The 23,740-nt window shown below is 41.9% G+C and overlaps 1 protein-coding gene across 6 annotated transcripts in view; it reads right to left on the bottom strand.

Moving 5' to 3' along the window:
- The window catches only part of GADL1 (GAD like acidic amino acid decarboxylase 1), a 131,087-nt gene that overhangs the window by 18,851 nt on the left and 88,496 nt on the right, over window positions 1-23,740 (bottom strand). Inside the window, exon 16 of one of the 6 annotated variants that reach the window (XM_084858279.1) lies at window positions 1-16,073. The exons of the other annotated variants lie outside the window; for them this stretch is intronic. Coding sequence (XP_084714405.1) covers window positions 16,062-16,073 — 12 coding nt within the window. The 3' untranslated portion in view covers window positions 1-16,061. The remainder of the gene's footprint in view (window positions 16,074-23,740) is intronic. 6 annotated transcript variants of the gene reach the window in all.

Raw genomic sequence — 23,740 nt, 5'->3', positions numbered from 1 at the left:
TGGGAAAGGAAATCAGCAAAACCCCAGGGTAGACACAGAAGTGATTTGGTGTGTGCATGGATATTTTAACATATGGATGCTCCATATATGGAGTCAGATCACTGGTCCAACTACCCCAGCGCGGACTGCTCTGACTGGGTGTGGCTCCCTACAGCCTCAGTCAAGGTTTTTCCCAGCCCTGCTATGAGAGAAACCAGGGAGAGAAACTTGGTACCTAACATGGAGCTATGGATCCTTCCCTGTCCTACAGGTTTATTGAAGCCAGTTAGGAACATAGGAAGCTGCCATATACCAAGTCAGACTATTGGTCCATCTAGCCCAGTATTACTGACACTGATTGGCAGTGTTTCAGGCAGGATTGTTTCCTAGCCCTACCTGGAAAAGCAAAGGGTTGACCCTAGCAGCTGCTCTACCCCTCAGCTATGGCTCATGATTTTAAAATGTCAGATTTAAAAAAAATATTAACCTTTAAGAAGCTATACAGTTTTTTCTCATTTGTCATGTGAAAAATATGGAGACAAGAAGGCCAGCGTGGTGTAATGAACATTATGTTGGACTTGGATGCAGAAAAGCATGTTCCAATCCCATGGATTCTGTTCCATTTATTTATTACACCCTTTCTGCAAGAAGCTCTGGGCAGCATACATGGGATTACCCACGTTATGCTCACCATTGCTCTAACAGATAAGTAAAGCTGAGAAACAGTTGCCCAATGACACCTTCATGGCTAGGAAGGAATTTCAAATGATATTGCTCTAGCTGAAGCCTAACCGCTATCCAATACAATACACTGACCCTGTTTGCACAATCAAAATAAGCCACCATGGCTTAAATAAACCCATGGTCTGTTGCTGGGTTATTTCCCTCTCAAACAAGCCATGCCGCCTGGGTTCGGATAACACAACAAGCCACTACCAGGTGGGTAATTAGGGAAAGGGTCCCTGGCACACACCAGGGATTAAACAAACCATGGTGGCTTGTATGATCATGCAAAATGGCCCCCTGGTTCATATACCATGATGGTTTCACCTAAAATACAAGAGTATTATGAAAATCATCACGAGCAGCTTTCTAAAACAGTCTGCAAATTAAAATGTATAAACTAGCAGCAGTAACAGTTGTAATTGTTGTAGTAACTGTAAATCCGAACTCGACAGCTCAAACCCTAAAAGTCTAACAGCACTACAGCTTTAATATCAATGTACTTATTATTATTATTATTTTTAAAAGTGACCAGATAATTTCTTTGAGACTCAGCTGTGGAGCATGGTGTTAAAACATTTTTTAGTGAAAAACCTTTTATTCCTCCTGCAGCAGTGATCCCCCCTGCCCCGCCCCGAGAGGAATTAAGGAAAGCATGTCATTTAAAAAGAGTTTTTGTTTAATCCTTTCATGGTTAGTATGCATTGGGATGAGTTTTTGTTCTTTTCCTCTAAGGGAACAAAAATTACAGTGCAATGTGAAAAAGTACATTCAGTGGGGAACGTTACATTATTTGATGACTTGCTATTTTTTTTTAAGCCTGATACAGTTCTACAGTAAAAGAAAAATGTCCCTTGAGACAATTGGAATGGTTCCCTACTATTCACCATGATTATTACCATTACCTGGGCTAGCATCTGGCATAAGATACATGGTAAGTGTACCATTCTCCAGATCTGCAATGCAGTAGGGATTAAAGAGTTAGAATGATGCTTTGTTCCTCTGTTTTAGGTAGATCTAAAGGGAAACATTAGCATTTCATAGAATAGTAGGGTTGGAAGGGGCCTACAAGACCACTGAGTCCAACCTCCAAGCTCAAACTCTTTTGTATAGAGTTAAGCATGAAATTATTACAATGACCTTCATAGAGACTGCTAGGATGTTCAAAGCTCAGTAAAATACACAGGACTACCTGACCATGTAACCTCACTGAACAGAAGGGGAGTTCAAGAAAATCCATGGTCCTTATTTCAATGCCTTACTTCTAAGGATTGTTTAAGTACCATCATTCACATCTCATTTACATCTCTACTTTTTTCCTTAAAATATAACAGCAAACTAATGTTCTATAAGAACGGTCACACAATTTCACACATGGATAGGAATCCGACTTATATAGGCTTTTCTACATGAAGCTTTTAACCCGCACCTTTAAAGAGGCTTCTACTTCCGGTTTCTTTGTAGAATTAAGATCTGCTCCTTTGCATAGTGTTTTTCCAGGGGTTTTCTTTCTCTGCCTTCTTACATGTTCCATTTTATAACCATTAGGTGGAGCTGTGGTATAGTGGAATTACGCAATTACATGGGATTGCTATGGCATTATAGAGGCCATTTGGAAAATAATACTACACTTCCCTGTTAAGAAAAAAAACTGCGATAATGGTCGCAAAGCACGGGAGAGGCCCCGGTGGATGACAGTGTTATGTAAAGGACCCACAAACTACCGTGAGTGAGCAATCACAAGTGCACAATAAAAACCTCATGTAGAAAGAATCTATATCTCATGAAAACATAGGAAATCTGAAGCTCCCTGAATAAAGCCCACACCAAAATGAGACTGACCAGTAGCACATTCGAAGTGGAACATCTGTCTTTTATCATTCAGTAGGATTTGGGAAGTTCATCTTCTGATTCTACATGGATCTCATTATCACTTGTGTGATACTATTACAATTTAGAGAGTACTCTTTGAATATTTGAATATAAGTGAACACACTTAAATTTTCTCTCTTTCTCTACACACACACACACACACACACACAGAGAGAGAGAGAGAGAGAGAGAATTAACAATTCATAACATTCATGTTTTGTTTGCTAAATCTTGCTTTAGAAAGCCAGGAATAAATGTTGAGCCCATGTGCTCCATCCTCACCACCTCCCAGCTTAATTTTATTAACCAGGTCTGAAACAAAATACAAACTGTACCTTAAGATCCTGATTAGTAAATCGACACTGAGCCGCAGTTCCCCATTTCAGATGTAACAGGGAATTAGTTTAAACTAATCAGTACTGGTACGCCAATAAAAGGAGGTGGTGAGTGGAGGGGGCAAGGGGGGTGTGTGCCAGCCGGAGGCTTGCTTTCTAAACCATGGTTTAAGCCAGTTAAGAACAAAGTCCAAATCAGCCCATTCTCTTTTGTCATCACTAGCATACCTTTTCATTATTTCTTGATTACTCTGAAGTCCCTGCTCTTTCATGCTACAGTCAGGGCCAGAAATATTGGAACAAGGATAACTGTTTTGGCAGTTGGCCTCTGTACAGCACCACATTGAAGTTGAAAGGAAACACACCCAGATGGGAGCGAAGTCAGGACTTTCAGCTGTAATTCAAAGGGTTTGACAAAAGTGGGGCACTAACCATTCAGGAAGTACAGCCAGTGGCATACACACACACACACACACACACACACACACACATCATTGGTGGCTCATAAGTAATGGAACAAACCAACATCATTTCAAATTTAAGGACTGCCTTTAATACCTGGATGAAAATCCTTTGCAGTCAATGACTGCCTGAAGTCTGGAACCCATGGACATGACCAAATGCTGAGTTCCCTCCCTCGAGATGCTTTGCCAGGCCTTTACTGCAGCTGCCTTCAGCTGCTGCTTGTTTGTGAGTCTTTCTGCCTTCAGTCTTGTCTTCAGTAAGTGAAAAGCATGCTCCATTCAGGTGACAGACTTGGCCATTGAAGAACATCCCACTTCTTTGCCTTGAGAAACTCTTGGGTAGCTTTTGCTGTATGTTTTGGGTCATTATCCATCTGCAATATGAAGTGGCGTCCTATCAGTTTGGCAGCATTCGGCTGAATCTGAGCAGAAAGTATAGCCCTATACACTTCAGAATTCATCCTGCTGCTTTTATCAGCAGTCAGGTCATCAATAAACACCAGTGACCTGGTTCCATTGGCAGCCATACATGCCCATGCCATAACACTGCCTCCACCATGTTTGACAGATGATGTGGTATGTTTTGGATCATGAGCTGTTCCTTTCCTTCTCCATACTTTTCTCTTCCCATCATTCTGGTACAAGTCAGTCTTGGTTTCATCAGTCCAAAGAATCTTATTCCAGAACTGGGCGGGCTTTTTTAGGTGTTTGCTGGCAAAGGCTAATCTGGCCTGTCTGTTCTTGAGCGTTACCAGTGGTTTGCATCTTGTTGTGAAGCCTCTGTATTTACATTCATAAAGCCGTCTCTTGACTACAGATGTTGACAATGACATGCCTACCTCCTCAAGAGCATTCTTGACCTGGCTAGATATCGTGAAAGGGTTCCTCTTCACCATGAGCAGAATTCTGTGGTTATCTACTTTAGTTGTCTTCTGTGGTCTTCCAGGCCTTTTGCTGTTGCTGAGCTTGCCAGTTCATTCCTTCTTTTTCAGGATGTTCCAAACTGTTGTGTTGGCCACTCCCAATTTTTTGCTATCTCTCTGATGGGTTAGTTTGTTTCCTCGCCTAATGATGGCCTCCTTCACTCGCATGGACACCTCTTTGGACCTCATGTTGGGGGTTCCAGTGAACAGCTACCAAATGCAAATGTAACACTCAGAACTACCTCCAGGCCTTTTATCTGCTTGATTGGTCATGGGGTACCCAGGAAACAGGCCACACCTGGCCATGCAGCTGCTTGTCAGCCATTCGTTCCATTACTTATGAGCCACCAATGACAGGTGTGTGTATATGCCACTGGCTGTACTTCCTGAATGGTTAGTGCCTCACTTTTGTCAATCCCCTTGAATTACAGCTGAAAGTCCTGACTTCGCTCCCATCTGGGTGTGTTTCCTTTCAACTTCAATGTGGTGGTATACAGAGGCCAACTGCCAAAACAGTTATCCTTGTTCCAATATTTCTGGCCCTGACTGTATATACCTTTGTACTTCTCACTACAGGTCCACCCCCTCATTCTTCCTCTCTTCCACTTCCATCCATTTCTTTCCCCTCTTTACAACTATCTCTCAGACTTTGCCAAATGTTTCCATGAGCTGTTGTAAAAAAACCATTACAAGTGGCAGGTGCTTGGAAGTCCTCATGTGGCAGATGTTCCTCACAGCAACTGTAACATGTAAAGTGGCTAATGTTGTGGATCACCTCTACTGCATGGAGACTTTCCATGTAACTATTTCCACAAGATATCCCTGGTGTCAATTACTGGTGACATGAAAACTATCCATACACTGGGGGCAACACATGGGTCAAGCCACTACAGACTGAGCCGTGCAAACACTTTTTAAAGCAAGTAGCATGTGGCAGTCACAGCATGTGGACCAGTCCTCAGATTCTCCTAGAGGCTAGAACAGGGGTGGAAAACTGTGACCATCCAGATGTTGGACTCTAACTCCCATCAGTTCCGGCCAACATAGCCAATATTCAGGGATCATGGGAGCTGTAGTGGTCTGGTGGGCCAGAGGTTCCCCATCCCTGTCCTAGAGTATTCAAATATTATTATTATTTTCAAATATTAAATGTTTCAAATAAGTCCTTCAGATATAATCATATCTGTGGTATTGCTAATGTGATTTAGACATAAATCATTCTGGCAATTATTCTTCAGTGGCCTTAATGGGTTGATAAATAATCTTTACACATATATAGATCTTGAAATGACTTTTTGAACTGAGGCCATGAGCATGCATATAAGAAAACAGGTTATCTATTTTGGAACAGGTTATCTATTTCTGTATATTTTCCTGGAACAATATCATGTCAGATTCAAAACCCTAGATGGAATGGCCCAGTTGTGCCCTGAGGCAGTGTGCCATACACTGATCGCTCCCACTGAAAGCGGGAGCAACCAAACCATGGGCTTCTATCTGTGGCTTGGTTAGTGTTCCATGCAAACCAGGAATTCTGGCTTGTCTTTCCCACAACAAGCCAGAGAAATAACCCACATTTCATTCTTAAATAACCGATGGGGCACCAGCATGCTGCCTCATGCTTGATATTTTTTTAAACAAATTCTGGATTATTGCATGTAAATCGGGCTGCTCCTGAAAAAGCTGTGTTGAAAACTGTAACGTACCTTTTCCCACACATGTGCTTTAGGGCTTGGTACATCCTGGAAGTACCAAGCATTATGTTAGAATCAATCAGTTCTCATTTAAGAGATACGCATCCCACAGCGTACAAGACCATGTACCATATCCACCAGACTTGCTTACTATTTTTATTTATTTATTTGTATGTTAAAAGGCAAAAGCTGTTCACCAGATGGGATTCTAAGTCTCTTTATAGCTATATTGCCAATAAACAATTTTATTAAATGCAGTTATATGGTTCTCATTAAATATTTTACAACTATTCCAGTAAAAACTTTACAATTAACACTGCCCTAAAACACAAAAGAGTAGTAACCTCAGTTATGTGAGAACAGCCTAATCCAAATAGTATAATTAAAACAAATGAAAAAGCAATACACTTTCACCACTGATTAATTAGTGATTAATATTTTAAGCAGAGTTAAGAGTTTGCCACACAGCACATTAATTTAGAGATTTGAAACCTACAAAGTATCTCCACTGTCTATCTATAGAAAGCCCAGAGGAATCGTGAAAAACAATGAAAATAGCTTGCAGGATTTTGAGATATATGCTAATGTGAAAGGATACATTTAATTTTAATACTGTTTACATATTACTTCGAAATGGAACGGTGGGGACACAGTGATGACAATACGGGCCCTGAACTGAAGTTTTTGTTTGGAACATTACTATGATTTATGGTCCACAAGAATAAGAAGGTGCTGACCACCACATACAATTCTTCAAAGAGGAAAACGTTGCTAGGAAGTCTAAATCACTGGCATAATCTAAATCAAATTATAGTACAGGAAGATGCATCACGGTTGATATATCCTGTAGGCTTTTTGGCTTTACAACTATGCCCCATTCCAACCAGGACTGGTGTTTAAAAGCTAGTATGAGGACACAACCTGCAGATTGATCACTCTATCGTATTCTCCCTCTCCACAGATTTTGCTGTTTATGGCAAAATTAATAAAATGCTGCAAGCTTTATTCAGAGCCAACTCCAAACAGTTTTTCCAGCTGTGCATTTACTCCTTTCCACATGTCACATTTTGATGTGCTGGCAATAGCACAATGTTCTCTACATTGGTGGAGAGCCAGCTTGGAGGGGAGAAGAGTGAGACAACAACAGCAGAAAAATGTGTAAACTGACTTCTGTCAACTCCACCTGTTTGGATGATAGGTTTTACAGTATTATGGCTGATCTATCTGGCTCCTGGCTTCAAACCTTTTCAGCAGCCTTCTCAATTGTTCTTATTCTACTTAAGCAATGTGAAGTACTCAAGTCCTTTCTTCTGTTTTATAAGCAATAGTGGGATTCAAATTGTTATAGCATAATGTCTTTTTAAAAATGTACAAGATATTGGCTCTATGTGAAGAGCCATTGGACTGTATCCAGCTATGGTCTCTTTGCTGATGGAAAGCGTCTACCAGAAGAATGTAGAGGGGGCAATTCCCCTGTAGCCCCTACATATCTGCTCTGGAGATAATAGCTAGTGCAGACAGTGCATTTTGATGCAATGGTAAACCATGGTTTAGAATTATGAACATGAGCAGCCTTGAGCCTCAGGCTCCTCTCAGGTGCAGAGTTTAGATGCTTCTATTCCTGGTTTGAGAGAAAGCAGTTTGCAGCTTTGGTCCATACCCTATAAACCATAGTTTGTCAACAAATCAGGATTGCAAATGAGTATCCAATTGTGTTTTGCATCCTGGTGTGCAGCAAGTAAACTATTGTTGCACAAGTTTGGATGATATTATGGTTTACTACTAAACCAGGAATTGAAGTATTTAATTACAAGGAAAGAACTGTTAGGGAAAGCAGGATGGAACTTATTGTTACATCTGAATAGAGTCATACTTTAATAATCGTGCCGATTCTTCTTCCTGCTCAGTACTAACTCATGAAAAACCTGTTGAAGGACTGGGCTCATTCTGTTTGTAATCAGTAAGCAGACTTGAAATCGCTGACTGATTTTGCATACAGGCATGAAGAAAAGGATTTGGGCAGCTAAACCAAACACACACAGACGCATGCACACGCACATGTACACACACACACACTCCTCTGTATGGATTCAGGTGCCAGTTTAAGAGAAGGTCAGTCATGAGATTTATTGACCTGATTTCCTAGGAGCCAATAGTTATCCAAAGAACTATAAATCTCATTGGTTTTGTTCTCTAACAGATATTAATCTTTCTATTATTCAATCCATTCTATTAACGGTAATTAAATTCAATGCGCTTGCGAGCCATGCACCAATTTTCATTATCAGGACATGAGGAATAATTACTGTAACGATTATTAAATCGAATAATATTCAGTATATGAAAATGTTAAGGGAAAGCTTTAAAACAAAATAAAATACCCATGTTTGGAATTCTGGAATTTACTTACTTTGTGAGTTTAGCTTTCCATCGGAATGTTTCCATTAAAAAGATATAGCATTAATACGGCAATGGCTACCAACTCAAACTGAGATTTAGAAAATTAAGAAAATAGGGAGTCTCATCCACAGTGTCCTTTCTTTGATATTTTCAACAGGATTCACACATACATGTTCGTTCACACATACATGTTCGTTCACACATACATGTTCGTTCACACATACACGTTCGTTCCCTGGCCATTGCAACAGGTGTAAAAGGAAGTTTTACAAACAGTAAAGATGCTAATGATTACACGAATGGGCTAAGCAACCATTATAGAACAAACATCATAGATCATCCATATTATCTCACATTACCTTAGACACAATAACTTTCAAGAAAAACAGTTGACACATTCAGCTGCAAGTCATCAGCATGTGGTGTATGGAGGACAGCCGCGACCTTAGTAAACTGGCTTAGCTCGTTTGCAGCATTTACATTTTGTCGAATTGCCCCTGATGAAGGAGCTTTTGTCTCTGAACAGTGTTGGGCCTAAATAAACAAGTTTCTCTTTGGCACCTTTGAGAACATGTTTATACTTTTTGCTTTCCATTCAACCTAGGTTCCTCCCTTCTAGTTTTTGGAGGTTACATATAGCAATCATGACTAATAGCCCCTGACAGCCTTATCCTCCATGAATTTCTCTAATCCCCCTTTAAAGCTGTCCAAATTGATGGCCATTATTACACATGGAAACAAATTCCGTAGTTTAACTATGTTTGCAAGAAGAAGTACTTCCTTTTGTCTGTCCTGAATCTCCCACCATTTAGCTTCATTGAATGACCCCAGCTTCTAATATCATACTTTCTCCACTCGATGCATAATGTTATACACCTCTGTCATGCTCCCCCCCGCCCCAGGCACATACACAGACAACTCATCTTTTTTTCCCCCACAGGGCTTTCTTCACGGGGTAGTTGCTCCAGGAATCTGCCTTATATCAAGCCAGACCATAAGTCCATCAGGCTCAGTATTGTCTCACTGACTGGTAGCGGTTCTCCAGGGTTTCAGGAATCGATTTTTCCCTGCTCTATCTGGAAATGCCAGGGATTGAACCTGGGACCTTTTGCATGCAAAGGTCACTGAGCTTTTGCCACAGAGCTACAGCTCGTTTCTGACACATGATCAAGAAATACATGTGCATGTATGAATCAGACCCAGTTATATAAAAGGAGTGGCTTTTAAGCATCCTTCCTTCAGGAGACCCTTTCTGCACTGACTTTGCTGCCAAAGAACCTCCGCCCATTGAAAAGGATTCTATACTTGCCAAACCAAGAACACAGCCAATGTTTCCATGAAGCTGTAGTTGGCAGTGGAAGATCAGTTATATAATACAAGCCATCTTTCATGAACAACTCTGTCCTGATGGAGGACCCCTGTTAAGCTTCCAGAGAACACAAGAGTTCTCAGAAACACTGTGTGAAAATGCTGCTGTATGGCAACCAACTACTATAGACCATGCTGGCTGAAACAGCATTTCCTTGCTTTTCACAATCTCATGATATAATGACTGCATTGAAGAACTGATCAACACATCTACAGGAGGTTTCGAAGATATCATACTGGTAGGGGTTTTTTTAAGGTATATTCCTGTAGCATCTCAGCCTAGTTGTCGTTTTCCAAACATTCCTGAAAATGTCATATCTGGGATTATTTTCCATTTATATATATATGCTGCATCCAGATAACATGTGGCTCTGCTGATCCGCTGTAGCTCTTAGGCATCCTTACTTTTCATTGTGTGTGTGTGTGTGTGTGTGCGTGCGCGCGTGCGCACATGCATGCATGCATGAGAGACAGACAGACAGAGAGAGACAGAGCGAATGAGCATGCATGATCTATGGAACTAACTAGACATCTACATAGCAGCCACCAAAGATGGGGGGAACAGCTTGACCCTTTTCCCATACCATATTAAAACAACCCCAGCTGTTATTTGCCCCATTAGACAAAGCATACACGTGCCTTATGTTTTGTCCCATGGCTAAATAGCAGCTTGGGGTATTTTAACTGTGAAATTGTGTCAGGAAAGGGCTAGAAAAACCCTTCCACAGTCCTAAATGGATTCAGCAACACACACACACACACACACACACACACACACACACAGAGGCTCCTATTATAGTTTTAAAAAACAGCAGGAAATTTACTGATGTTACTTCTAATTTGGCCCCAAGACTGCCACAGGACAAAAAGAAACAACAGAAAGTTTCTGAGGAGATAAGCTGGCTAACAGATCAATAAATCATGAGCGCCACAGCTCCGGTACTTGGAAATCACAAGCTGTCTCTAATCAGTGCTCGATTACATTATGCAAGAGGTCACGTAGGTGAAATATGACACATACACAGAAGAAAAAACTGGATCCCCCCCATATTTACATTTGCAGAGTCAGATTTACAGGGAGAGCAATCCTATGGTCCTGGGAGAGCATCCCAGGGAACACAGGATTCTTCAGAGTCCCCACTCTGAGGCAATAGACATTGCTATGACCTTGGAAGGGGGACTTCAATATCTGATACCTCCCCCCACCCCTCCCCTTCACGACGGCCATGGAACTGTGCTGACGGCCTTGGAGAGGTCAGAAATTATGTGTGCTGGTGGGCAGAGGGGAGAGAAGAGGCCAGGATACAAAGAATCCTCTCCAGCTCCAGTCTTGCCCCCACCAGTGCACTCTCTCTACATGGACTCAGAGGCCCATCTAGAGAAAAAAGCAAAACATGGAGGATGAAGAGGCAAAAATCACCTCTTTTGCTCCTTCCACCCTGCTGGCAGCAGCTGGCAGGACACTGGATACACAGAAGCCTCCAAGTTAAGAGGCTTCCGATTGGATTGCACCCTAAAAAGCCTAAGCAGTGCTCAAACCTACCAAGTGGCACATAAAACAATACCAAAAATACAAACAGATTTCATATGTGATTTGTCACCAACAGCCTGGGAATCTAGAAGCACAGTTTGTGGCCAGCAAAAGCAAGCAAGCAAGCAAGCAAACAAGCAAATAAACACACACACACACACACACACACAATGCAGAAATACATTATGAAAATCAGACAGTTATGCTCATGTCAAACTAGTTTTCATAGCTCATTTTGAAGGCAACTATTGCAAGGTCTTTATAGGTTACGGAAGATTTACAAATAGGAAAATATGTAGGACTACAAGCAGAAAGGAATAGGAAAAAATGGGAAATTATGCACGTTACAAACATTTGTCCCACTCTTCTTTTAGCACTTATTGGTTGCATGCTTTCAAGTCTTAGCTGATAATATTAAGAACTAGAATCATTAATTCATATATATATGAACCTAAACCTGAATTAGTTCTCTTTCTTCAGCACAGTTGCTGTAGTCCCTGGTCCCAGGATGCATACTGAATGGCTGTCAAAAGCAAGTCCAATTTCTTATACATTATATGCACTTTCAGTTTTACATGGCTGTGTTATTACCTTTATGGAAATACCTACAAGTCAGAAGTGTTATTCCTTTATAACATTAGATGCATTCCAAACTGAATTAAGATGACAGTATATTATTGATCTTATCTGCCGTTCAGCAGCCTGGACTCCAACATTCTCTGCTGGCAGCAAACGTCACTAATATAAAGTAACTACTAGCTTTGGCCCAATGTATTTTAGTTTATTTTCACATCAAGTATGAACTCTACAGTGACTTTTAACAGCTGTCCAAATCATAATATTCTGTCAACATTTCTGTGCTAATTTTGATGCAGAAAATGACTATTCCTTAATGACTAGCAGCTTCCCCGTAGTAACCTACGGCTGCGAGAGCTGGACCATAAGGAAGGCTGAGCGAAGGAAGATAGATGCTTTTGAACTGTGGTGCTGGAGGAAAATTCTGAGAGTGCCTTGAGACTGCAAGAAAATCAAACCAGTCCATACTCCAGGAAATAAAGCCAGACTGCTCACTTTAGGGAATGATATTAAAGGCAAAACTGAAGTACTTTGGCCACATAATGAGAAGACAGGATACCCTGGAGAAGATGCTGATGCTAGGGAAAGTGGAAGGCAAAAGGAAGAGGGGCCGACCAAGGGCAAGATGGATGGATGATATTCTGGAGGTGATGGACTCGACCTTGGGGGAGCTGGGGGTGGTGACGGCCAACAGGAGGCTCTGGCGTGGGCTGGTCCATGAAGTCATGAAGAGTCGGAAGCGACTGACCGAATAAACAACAAAAGCAGCTTACACTTCAATCAGGATGTTGATGCAGGTGTAAATGGCATTCTTAGTATGACCCTGTCTCTCCACCTACTATTCTCATAGGAACATAGGAAGCTGCCTTATACCAAGTCAAACCATTGGTCCATCTAGCCCAATACTGTCAACACTACCTGACAGCGGCTCTCCAGGGTTCCAGGCAGGACTCTTTCCTTGCCCTACCTGGAGAAGCCAGGGATCAAGCCTGGGACTTTCTGCATGCAAAGCAGGTGCTCTGTCACACTGAGCTATGGCACCTGGCTTCGAAATGTACAGATTACAAAGCTATGTGCTAGTTAGGGAGGTCACCCTAGAGTAAGAGTCCCCAACTTTTTCGGACCCGTGGGCACATGTGGGAATTTGAGAAACTGCTGTGGGCACCAGCACAAAATAGCTCCCATGGAGAATGTGGCAAGTCACATACTGGCTGCCCAGAGCCCCCACCTGGGAAGGTGGTGTGTGTGTGTGTGTGTGTGTGTGTGTGAGAGAGAGAGAGAGAGAGAAATGAGAGAAGGGGCTGGGAAGGGAGAGTACAAGAGCAAGGCTAGGGGCTGGGAGGCGGAAGAAAGAGTGAGAGAGAGGAGTGGGAGAAACAGCAAGGCTAGGAACTGGGAGGAAGGGGGAAGTAGTGAGAGAAAGAGCAAGGCTAGAGGCTAGGAGGGGGAGAAACAGCAAGGCAAAGGGATAGAGGAAAGAGAAGGAGCCAGGCTAGGGGCTAGGAGGAGAAACAGTGAGATAAAGGGGTGAGTAGGAGAGAGAGCAAGGCTAGGGGCTAAGAGAGAGAAAGAAGAAGCTAGGGACAGGGAAGGGAAAGAAGTAGCAAGGAGAAGGATTAGGGGAGAGAAATAATGCTAGAGGCTGGACATGGAGAGGGAGAGGGAGAGATCAAAGGGGAAGGGAGAGATCAGAGGGAAAAGATCTGTATTGGGGGGAAGAAGATTAGATGGGACCAGGAAGCAGCTCTTTCCTTCTCTTCCTGCTCCCCAGCATTTTTCAATGTTTTTTATTCAGTTCCTCAGAACTGTCACTCTCCCTGTAGCCCCAGCTGCTGCCACCTCTCCTAAACTTTTGCACCAGGTTTTGCTGCACTTCCCTTCCAAACATCCTTGATTCCAAGTTCTAAATGGGAGAGAATACTACTTAGGAGAAAAGGAGAAGCCGAGCAAATGAAAAATTCTGCGCTACTTGGGAGCCACACATAGCTCCCAAGATACAGTTTGACCACATTGCTATAGGTTAATCCCTTCATTGTAAAAATGATAATCTAATTTTATTCTGTAATTCTGGGCTGGTAATGGGAGGGAAAGAAACGTTTCCTTTATGCTGCAAAATAAACATGATAATTCCAGTAACAATAGCATATTTCAGTTTAACAGTTCGGCATCACTCAAAACCAACCCTTTCTAGCTTAATCTTCAAAAGGATTTTGGGTAAAAGTTTAATCTTTCTGAGAGTGGAAAGAGAAGTTTAAATGCCAAAGCAAGGGAGGCAATCAATATCATGTGTTTTCATTTTCTTCTGTGTGGGTTGTGATTGAGGTAAAGGATTGAGAAGAATATCATGTATGTTGCTTTTGATCTCCATCTAGTGAGTGAATCAAGGAATTGCGCACATGCTGCCTGGGAGTAATTTCACCACCCACATACTGTCTCCCCTGCAGTAGGACTGATACCACTTTTCAACACTTTCAGCGGACTCCCTAAAGAGACTGAATATGTTTAAAGTACTGAAGCAGGGATTTTAAAATAACAAATTAAAACTGATGCCCCAGGTATCTTAGGTGTTATGCATTTTATCAACAAGCTTAACTTTACTTCTTTTTCTTATACATTTTTTCGTTAAAAGTGGCCATGTAAGAAACAAATCAGATAAGGCCGTTACCAGGATGCAAGCTATGTTTCATAGCATTCTTTTCCCTCCAAAAATGTGTATAATTCTGTACTGGGATGCTTATAGACGGAATCCTCCTAGCGCTACCAATCAGAAGACACTGTGCAGCTATTCCATCTTGTTCTCATTAAGGCACAATCCTATGCATGTTTAGACAGAAAAAAGTCCTACAACTCTCAGCGTGCTCCCACAAAACCTCTAAATATTAACATCTCCCAAACAATTCCAGCTTCATCATGCATCTTGGGTGAAGATACCTTATAACTGCACCTTTTTTCTGAATTAAAACTAGAGGCATGTTGACTTTTAGACTGTGTAGCACTAAAAATTACCTACTCTCTCCAGAGAACCTCCTCCATTTTTCTTCATGAGTTACATTTCTGGGCTTGCCTCCTGATTGGAAGCAGGCAAACCAAGAAACAGTGTCTCATGCAGAGACACAATGAGCAAGTTCTTCTAAAGACAAGTAGCTACGCTGCATTGCAACATATAGTAAAATCATTCCCAATACAAAGACACAGTAATATTAGCCCTCTCTGACAGAGGATAATTAAAAGGAGGCCAGGACACCAACTCATGCACAGATGCAGTGGACAGCCTGCACCATGGGTAGATACTAGGGCACAATCCTATGCATTTTTAAACAGAAAAATGTCCTAGAACTCCCATGGCTGGCTGGGGAATACTATGAGTTGTAGAACTTTTTTTCTGTCTAAACTCGCATAGGACTGTGTCTTTTATTGGTTAATTTATTCCTTGTGGCACACTGAGTCCTGGCACATTATGGGAAATTATGCATTAATTGATGCATTCTGCCCATCTTTAATCATCATTATCCTGCCAGTAAACCATCTTATAAATACAAAACTTTCCACCATGTAATGTTTGTTCCCAAGTATACTCTTACTAATGACCTGGGCAGTCTGACTTTCTTGCAGAATTACAGCACAATCCTATGCATGTCGACTCAGAACTAAGCTCTACTGAGTTCAGTAGGACTTAACTCTAGGTAAGGTGTATAGGATTGCAACCTTAGAAGCTCCAAACCACTCATTTTGTAAAAGCTAAACTTACACCTAACCAATGCTCCTAGGTTCCTGATAAATGCAGTTTTTCCAGCTTCGACAAAGTTTCCTACGGTACTGAAGTCTTCAGCGGAAATCCTATTTTAACATAGATTTGTGGCCTACCATTGCAATCCCAAGCACCCTTACTAGGAATCACATCCACCTGAACACAGTCTTTTCTTTTTTAAAAAGATTTGATGGCAACTCTTGAAAATCTCTAGGTAATATAATTCTCTATATAAGGTGTCGTATAAGAAAGGAGAACAGATTTTGCCTGCTGGAAGACAGGACACAACTGAAACAAGCTCTCACGTATTCCCTGATATTATCACAGCTCTTCAGAAAGATAGGGCATTCTGTAAATACACCAAGGGGAAAATATGCTGATGTTTTTTTAAAAAAATAAACACTAAAGAAACTGGACCAGACAGATTTCCTTTTTTAGATGCAGATTTTCATGATTGCACCTAGAAGAGACAAACAACAGGTAGACTAATTAGAAGTTTAAATACATTTCTGTTGCACTGGTGCCCCCCAATGGCATATTCTTTCACTGCTGTGTTTTCTAAGGTTCACATGACTATTCCACAGATTGCACAACTCTTATCTCCATTGTTTCTAAATTAGAATGGCAGGATCCTAAAGCCAACTCAAGAGACCATACTTAAAGTCTAGTTTTCAAGCCTCTTGCACAATATATTCTACATCATGTTTTGGGATCTCCAATGATGTTAAAATACCTTTCTTTGAATATATTTTCACCTTTCTTTCTTAAAATGAGATGCCCATATCCTACAGATTTAGTAGCTGCAGCAAAAGCTGAGACTTGCACTGAAGCATCTCAACCGGCATTTCAATGGCGGGAAAATACTTCAGGTATCTGCCCTTCTCCCTTCTAAACAAACAGGGCCATCCTCTTTCTTTCACTCCTGGCTATGACAGTACCAGAAGCTGAAGATCACTTTGGGAATCCTTAGGATGGGACATAAGTGGCTACCACTAATCACCTAGCTAGTTGCCAAAATAGCTACATGTGTAGTGTCCATGTTATCTGATATATGAAGTGCTATCCTCAATTGGCAGATATATCTATATATACAGATGTAGATATAGAGATACACACACACACAGAAAAAAAGTTTTAAACAATGGAGCCAAAAGGCCATTAAATACACAGGCTATGACATTTCTATGGAAAGCTCAAAATGCTTGAAAGGGCTCTCGTCCCTAAAACAGATAATGAAGTGGACTCTGGTCTACCAGTGCTTACATCACAATGGATGCTTACATCACTATTTGGACTGGATTCAGAGAAACATACATGGAAATAGGGTGGTGAAGGACCATGTCCCACCTCCTCCTTCCCTTGGCATCTTCTCAAGCTCCCAGAAAGGGCTTCCCAAGCCCTTTCTCAGCATTGGGGGAGCCTGATGAATGGGGTAGGCACTGGCACAAAAAGACTGAGGATAAGGGGGCAGGGTTGTTGAAAACTGGGCAGAGGCATCTCTCATGAGCAGAGCTTTCTGGCAGAGGGGGCAATACCATCTTCCAACCACCCCTTCCATGAGCATTTCTCTGGATCCAACCTTTTGTATGTAAGCATTACTCCAGTAATCCAGAATCTTATGAGTACTGGTGGAGAGAAGATTCAACATGGCAGAGCCTCAACCCCACATTCCCCATCCCTGGGGAACCTAATTCAAGCTAATGATGACACAAATCCAACAGGCTGAAAATGTATAGGAAAAAATACAATGTGTTCTGTAAAGCAACAACAAAGGCTAGTATCCAAGACTAGTTCTACTTGGAGTAGACCCACTAAAATGAATGGGACTTATACCAGGGATGTATAAAAAATTTATTTCAGTTCATTTTTATCAGGATTTACCCAATTCACACTTCTGGACTGAACATAGACTTGGCCATAATCTGCAGTAGTCCGTACATTTCTGAGCTGGCAATGTGATTAGAGGACCCCCCAAAATGCATTCGACAGCATGCGTACATTTGAAAAATGCACATAAAAAATCCGTGCTTTTGAAAAATGTGTACAAATAAGCTTTAATCAATGGAGAAGAATGCGTACATTTCAAAGATGTGCACAACTGATGCATACATTTGGAAAAATATGCATGGATTTTCATGCAAAAAAGAAAAAACCCCAAACTCACTATCTGATACAGACCTGAGTCAGAACAAGCTTTGAGATGGAATTCAGAGAAATTTGATGAGATACAGTTTTGCTGATCCACACATTCCTAGTAATGACTAATTTAAGTCCCATTCATTTCAATGGGTTTACTCTAAGTAGGACTAATATTGGATACTACCCAAAAATGCCAATACCAATAGACAAATCCAGCATTCGTTACTCATTTATGAGATTGTCACTTTGACCACCGCAGATAATCAAGCAACTTCATGAAATATTTAACAGTCAAAGGAGGGCCTGGTCCTGTATTACAGAAAGTCAAGATTAGCTTTCACATCTCCAACCTAATCCAATTATATATTAATAGGGGCGGCAGGCGGGGGAGGGGCAGAGGGAGAGAGAGAAAGAAGAAAAAAGAAAAAGTCCTATTAAAAACCTGAAGGTAGGATAATTTCTTTCTTACAGAACTTCAGGCAAGCCACTAAGAACTTGATAAAATGTATCCCTTGCCCTACGCAGGTAAGAAAACCAAACAGACATTTTTAGAAGCACAACAAACAAACAAAACGCAATTTTCCAAGGCCTTTTATATAACCATTTGTTTTACATCCAAGATGAATGGTTCAGGAAAACAAATGTTAATTAAATTGGCAAAAATAATTAATCCTCACATTTCTTAAAAATTGAAAACACTGACAGTTCTATCTTACACTATTGTACTGTGCCTTCCAATTTTATCAGATGTCAGATTTCACTATTTAAAAATAATGGTCATTTATCTGCAGCTAAACTGCAGATCCCCTTCATGGATCACTGCCTTGTTGTGGTGAAGGGGCTTGCGTAACTCAGTGAAGCCATAAGCTGGGCCGTGCAGGGCCACCCAAGACGGACAGGTCATGGCAGAGAGTTCTGACAAAATGTGGTCCACTGGAGAAGGAAATGACAACCCACTCCCGTATTCTTGCCAAGAAAACCCCATGGAACGTATCACAAGGCTAAAAGAGATGACGCCGGAAGATGAGCCCCTCAGGTCGGAAGGTGCCTAATATACTACTGGGGAAGAGCAGAGGGAATTTCCAAGTAGCGTCAGAAAGAGTGAAGCAGCTGGGCCAAAGCCAAAAGGACACTCAGCTGTGGATGTGTCTGGTGGTGAAAAGAAAGTCCGATGCTGTAAAGAACAATATTGTTTAGGAACCTGGAATGTAAGATCAATGAATCAAGGTAAGCTGGAGTAGGGTTGGCGGAGAATTTCTCCACCAATCTTCGGGAGGCCGAGTGCCGACGCATTCGGCCCCCCCAAAGTGTTGGGGAAATTCTCCGCCGCCCCCCCCCCCCCCCGGGATGGGACTTACCTTCGGCGAATGTCCCTCTCGGCAGCGGGTCCCGGCGGTGGTTTGGGGGCATTTCGTCGGGGGTGGCGGCTGGTCTCCCGACCAGCTGCTGCTGCCACCATTGCAAAAAAAAAAAAGTAAAGTAAAAAAAAAAAAACCACCCGTGATAGGCTACGTAACAATTTACGTAGCCTATCACGGCTAGATTTCCCAAGTCAGCTGTGATAGGCTACGTAAATCATCACATAGCCTATCACGGCTGACTTTGGGGGAAAAAAAAGACTTTGGGGAAAAAAAAGCGCATACGCAAATAGCGGCTCCTATGGGGCGCCATTTGTGTTCCTTATTTTGGCGCATCTAGTCTACGTAAAGATTTACGTAGAATACGGCGAAAATAAGGGCACGCTATTTTTTTTTTCAAAGTCGCCTGTGATAGGCTACGTGACGATTTACATAGCCTATCATGGCTGACTTTGGAAATCTAGCCGTGATGGGCTACGTAAATCGTTACGTAGCCTATCGCGGGTGTGTGTGTGTTTTGTTTTTTTTTTACTTTTTTTTTCGTGGCCGGGTAGACGGGGCGCTCCTACCCGGCCTGAATTTCGGCGGCGAGGGATGGGGCGCCTCACACCTGGCCTGAATTTCAGCCGGGCGAGGCGGGGCGCCTCCCCCCCTCGCCTGAACTTCGGGGGGAGAAGCGAAGCGCCTCCCCCCCACCACGAAGCAAGCTGCGGGACGAGGTAAGTCCCTTTCGTCTATCCCTATTCTGGACCAATCACAAAGTTAATATATACATTCGTCCAGAATATATGTCTTTCAATGAATTATTGAGACTCCGTTACATTTCTTAGGAACATATGAAGATGCTTTATACCAGGTTAGTGTATTTGTCCATCTAGACAAGTATACAGGGGCTATCCAGAGTCTCAAGCAGATAAGCAACTTTCCCATCACCTGCTACCTCCCACACTGGAGACATTCAAGATAAGGCTGGACAGTCATCTGTCGGGGATGCTCTGACTTGGATTCCTGCATTGAGCAGGGGGTTGGACTCGATGGTCTTGTAGGCCCCTTCCAACCCTACTACTATTCTATGATTCTACCTGATCTTTTTAACTGGAGATATTGGGGATTGAACCTGGGACCATCTGCATGTAAAAGCATGTACTCTACCAATGAGCCGTGGTGCTATTTGAGTCCTCTCTGTCTCTCTCTGGTTGCTCCCCATTCACTACTTTTCTGGCTACCTAACCTATGTGTGCTGTATGTATGTCTCATGATCAGGTACATCTAGGGCAGACTTCCCCAACCTCGTGCCCTCCAGATGTGTTGGGTTACAACTCCCAGCATTTCTGACCATTGGCCAAAACATCTAGAAGGCACCATAATGGGGAAGGCTGATCTAGGGGCAGCCTCAGGGTTTAATACAATGCAAAATATATGTACACTTAAAAATAACACTTGGTGCCCTGAGCTCTGATGAGGTACCTAGCTGGGCGATGTACTGTGAGGGGAAGAATACAAATGTGACTAGTGGGGATTTCTGAACAGATGAATATATGCAGACTTTTTAAAAAAAGAAAAAAATGCCAATAGATGTGTTAAAGGATAGGCAGGATAATGAACGGGATGAATGGGGCAATGGATGAGGGGGTGTCAGTTGCAGAGTACGAGTTTTGCGTGCAGAAGGTGCTAGGCTTCAATCCCTGGCATCTCCAGTGACAAAGGTAGAAGGCCAAGACCTCCGAGATCTGCTGCCAGTAGGAATATATTGTAACGAGTGACCCACTGGCGTGATTCAGTATAAGTTTCATGTGTTCAAAAACATTTCAAACGACTTAAATGTCTGTTCATAATGCTAAAAGAACAATCTTCACCACAAACTGAAATTGCTTGAATGGTCATTCTCTCACTTCAGAGAATTGTAAGGATGGGTTAGTTACAGAAGTCTGACAGAGCATGCTCACCCTCATCAAACCCCCAGTTGCCAGGTTTTTTGGAGAGGGGAAAGGTGAGGGGCAAGGACAGTAAACTGACAGTTTAATCTGATAGTTAAACTGGTATAAAAATTTGAGGATGACGCAGAACTGTGCCTTTAGGATCATCCTGATAATAATAATCATACTCAGTCATCAGTAATCTAAATAATGATCAATAATCAATAATCTAAATGATCATTAGTAACTAAAGTAACATAAATAATAATAGTAACTAAATATAGCTCTCATCAGGACATGAAAAGTTATGTAGTATATCGACTCTACCAGCTAATACAGATATTTCTTGGAATAAGACATGCAAACTCTGTTAGTACCAGCTGGTATTGCAAAAACATCACCTTTAGGCTCTAAGGAGAGATCCCATGATTACTACCATGCACTGCTTATGGATAGGAGTTGGATGGAATTTTATCCAAGAGCCAAGGTCATAATTCAAGATATTCTTCCTTCATTAAGTAATAATATACTGGCTTCTACTAATGAACACTTGATTTTACATGTTTGGTAATGCTATTATGATTTACAGGGCCCAATCTCCATCATTTCCATTCCCTTACATCCTGTTTGCATGCGGGCTGTCTGTCTCATGCTCCATCAGGCCATGTAGTAATCTTGTGGGCTGCAGACATTTCATTATCCTCTCCCTCACTGTTCCAATTGCAGGGAGGGAGGTGCCAGTTCAGACCAGATACCATCACGACCAGGTGCTTGACATGCCTGGGAAACCTCTGCTCCACACTAGCCCAGGGGGAGGGAAGGAGGAAGGCTTGGGTAGCTCAGATTGACAATGGCAGTGGCTTTAATAGAAGCAGAGAGGGGACCAGCTGGACCCACCAATGGATCTGTGCCTTGGCAACACAGCAGCAACAGCACCGGATTTAATGACAACATCTAGGGCAGGCAAAATGCAAAGGATATTCTCCCCAGCCCCTCACCTATTGACTGAAGCAGGAATCCCCATTACCCTCTTCCTTGAAAATGGTGAACAAACCCTACTGTGACTTCGCCAACCCCTCACTGCCTACATCTTAACATATCAATATGGGGATTGCTGTAGCAATGTGGATAAAGGAGTGAAGAGCAAGGGATAGGGAAGACCCCTGTCTCTGTTCCATATCTCTCATTCAAGTTCACCCCATCAGCAGATCCCAGCCTGGGTTCTGTTTCCTGGTCATGCCAAAGTATGACAGAATATTTGGAAATAGCTTTTATTATATATAGATAGGGTAAAATAGAAGTGATATTTCACATTCCATCTTTGTGAGGCTCAAAATTTTATATTTTTCACATCCTGAGTGGACTTTCCGAGACACCTAGATCTGTACTAAAATCTACCAACAGTACATTTCACAAGAACACTGGTCTTCAGGCCTAAGACAAAAATGTGCCACATTCCCTTACCACAACTTATAGGCCTGGTTCCCATTTGATGCTAACCCATGGTATGGGTTGTTGAATTCTGGGTTGTAATGATGTTCAAACCCAATCATGCTGGCAAGCCATGGGTTAGGGTTATGCGCAAACCAAGCCACAGAAATAGCAGGCACGAGGTAGGTGGAGAAATGAAGCCAGTATTCTTCTCAATCATGCAGGATTTCTCTTTTGGAAGTGTATGAATGACCATATTTCAAACTGATAGCAATTCATGGAAGGAGGAAAGCCATGTTTAAATTTGAGACCCAGGCCCACAAACACATGATACAAAGCAAAACACATCTAGTTATAACTCTTTAAGGGCACAATCTTATGCATGTTTAGACAGAAAAAAAGTCCTACAGCATTTTCCAGACAGGAGCTGTAGGACTTTTTTTCTGTCTAAACATGCATAGGACTGCACCCTAAAAGTCTCACAGTTTCTTGTCTTGTTAACTTTATTTCACTGCAAAATGTTTGTAAGTGAAAAGGAATAAAAATACCACCAGGGGGCATGTTCAGTACTAGCAAAAACCATTCAAGGTAGGTTTATCATTCCATTTACAAAACTTCATCAGTTTCAGTTCACTAATAGTTCGCACTGTATATTTAACCAAAAAAGACTATGATATCTCCAAACTGCTAGTTGACCGTAATATTTGCTTTCTGTTTGCGCAGTTATATTTTTGCAAAGACAGAAACATCCTTGCCTCTTACATCTGCAGAATCATACTTAGTCAATGCCCCGTGTTTAACATCCCCAGGCATCTAATTGCTCACAGCTAATTAGAAGTGACATAAGCTCTTAAGGGTAAAGACTGATTACATGTACCCTTTATCATAGTCTACATATTTGTTTCACAGGTCAAAACAACAGTCATAATTTATATGCTGAACCAGAGAATATGAATCAGTGTCCATTAAGGGCTTAACGTCCTAAACAGGACTCAAATATCTTCTGGGATCAGACATGAAGTGCACATTACTAGGCGTGTTTAGACAGAAAATGTCCTAAAACTCCCATCATTCCCCAGCCAGCATGGCTGGCTAGGGAATGGTGGGAATTCTCCCAGAATTCGTGTCCTTTCTCCATGTTTCTCAGACTAGGTGGAATGTACCAAAAGCAAATATTTGCATACTCTGGCTAAAGAAAAAAGATTAAAGTTTTCAGGGCATAGAAAAAAACTCCTGCATGTATAGGATTGCACCCCAATAAAATTATTGGGTTCTTCTGAATC

This window comes from Heloderma suspectum, chromosome 5, assembly GCF_057233095.1.
Source record: "Heloderma suspectum isolate Gila_16-S chromosome 5, 16-S_ref, whole genome shotgun sequence".
Taxonomy (NCBI): Eukaryota; Metazoa; Chordata; class Lepidosauria; order Squamata; family Helodermatidae; genus Heloderma; species Heloderma suspectum.
Note: the sequence above shows the minus strand (reverse complement) of the source record. Positions and strands in the feature narration are given on the sequence as shown.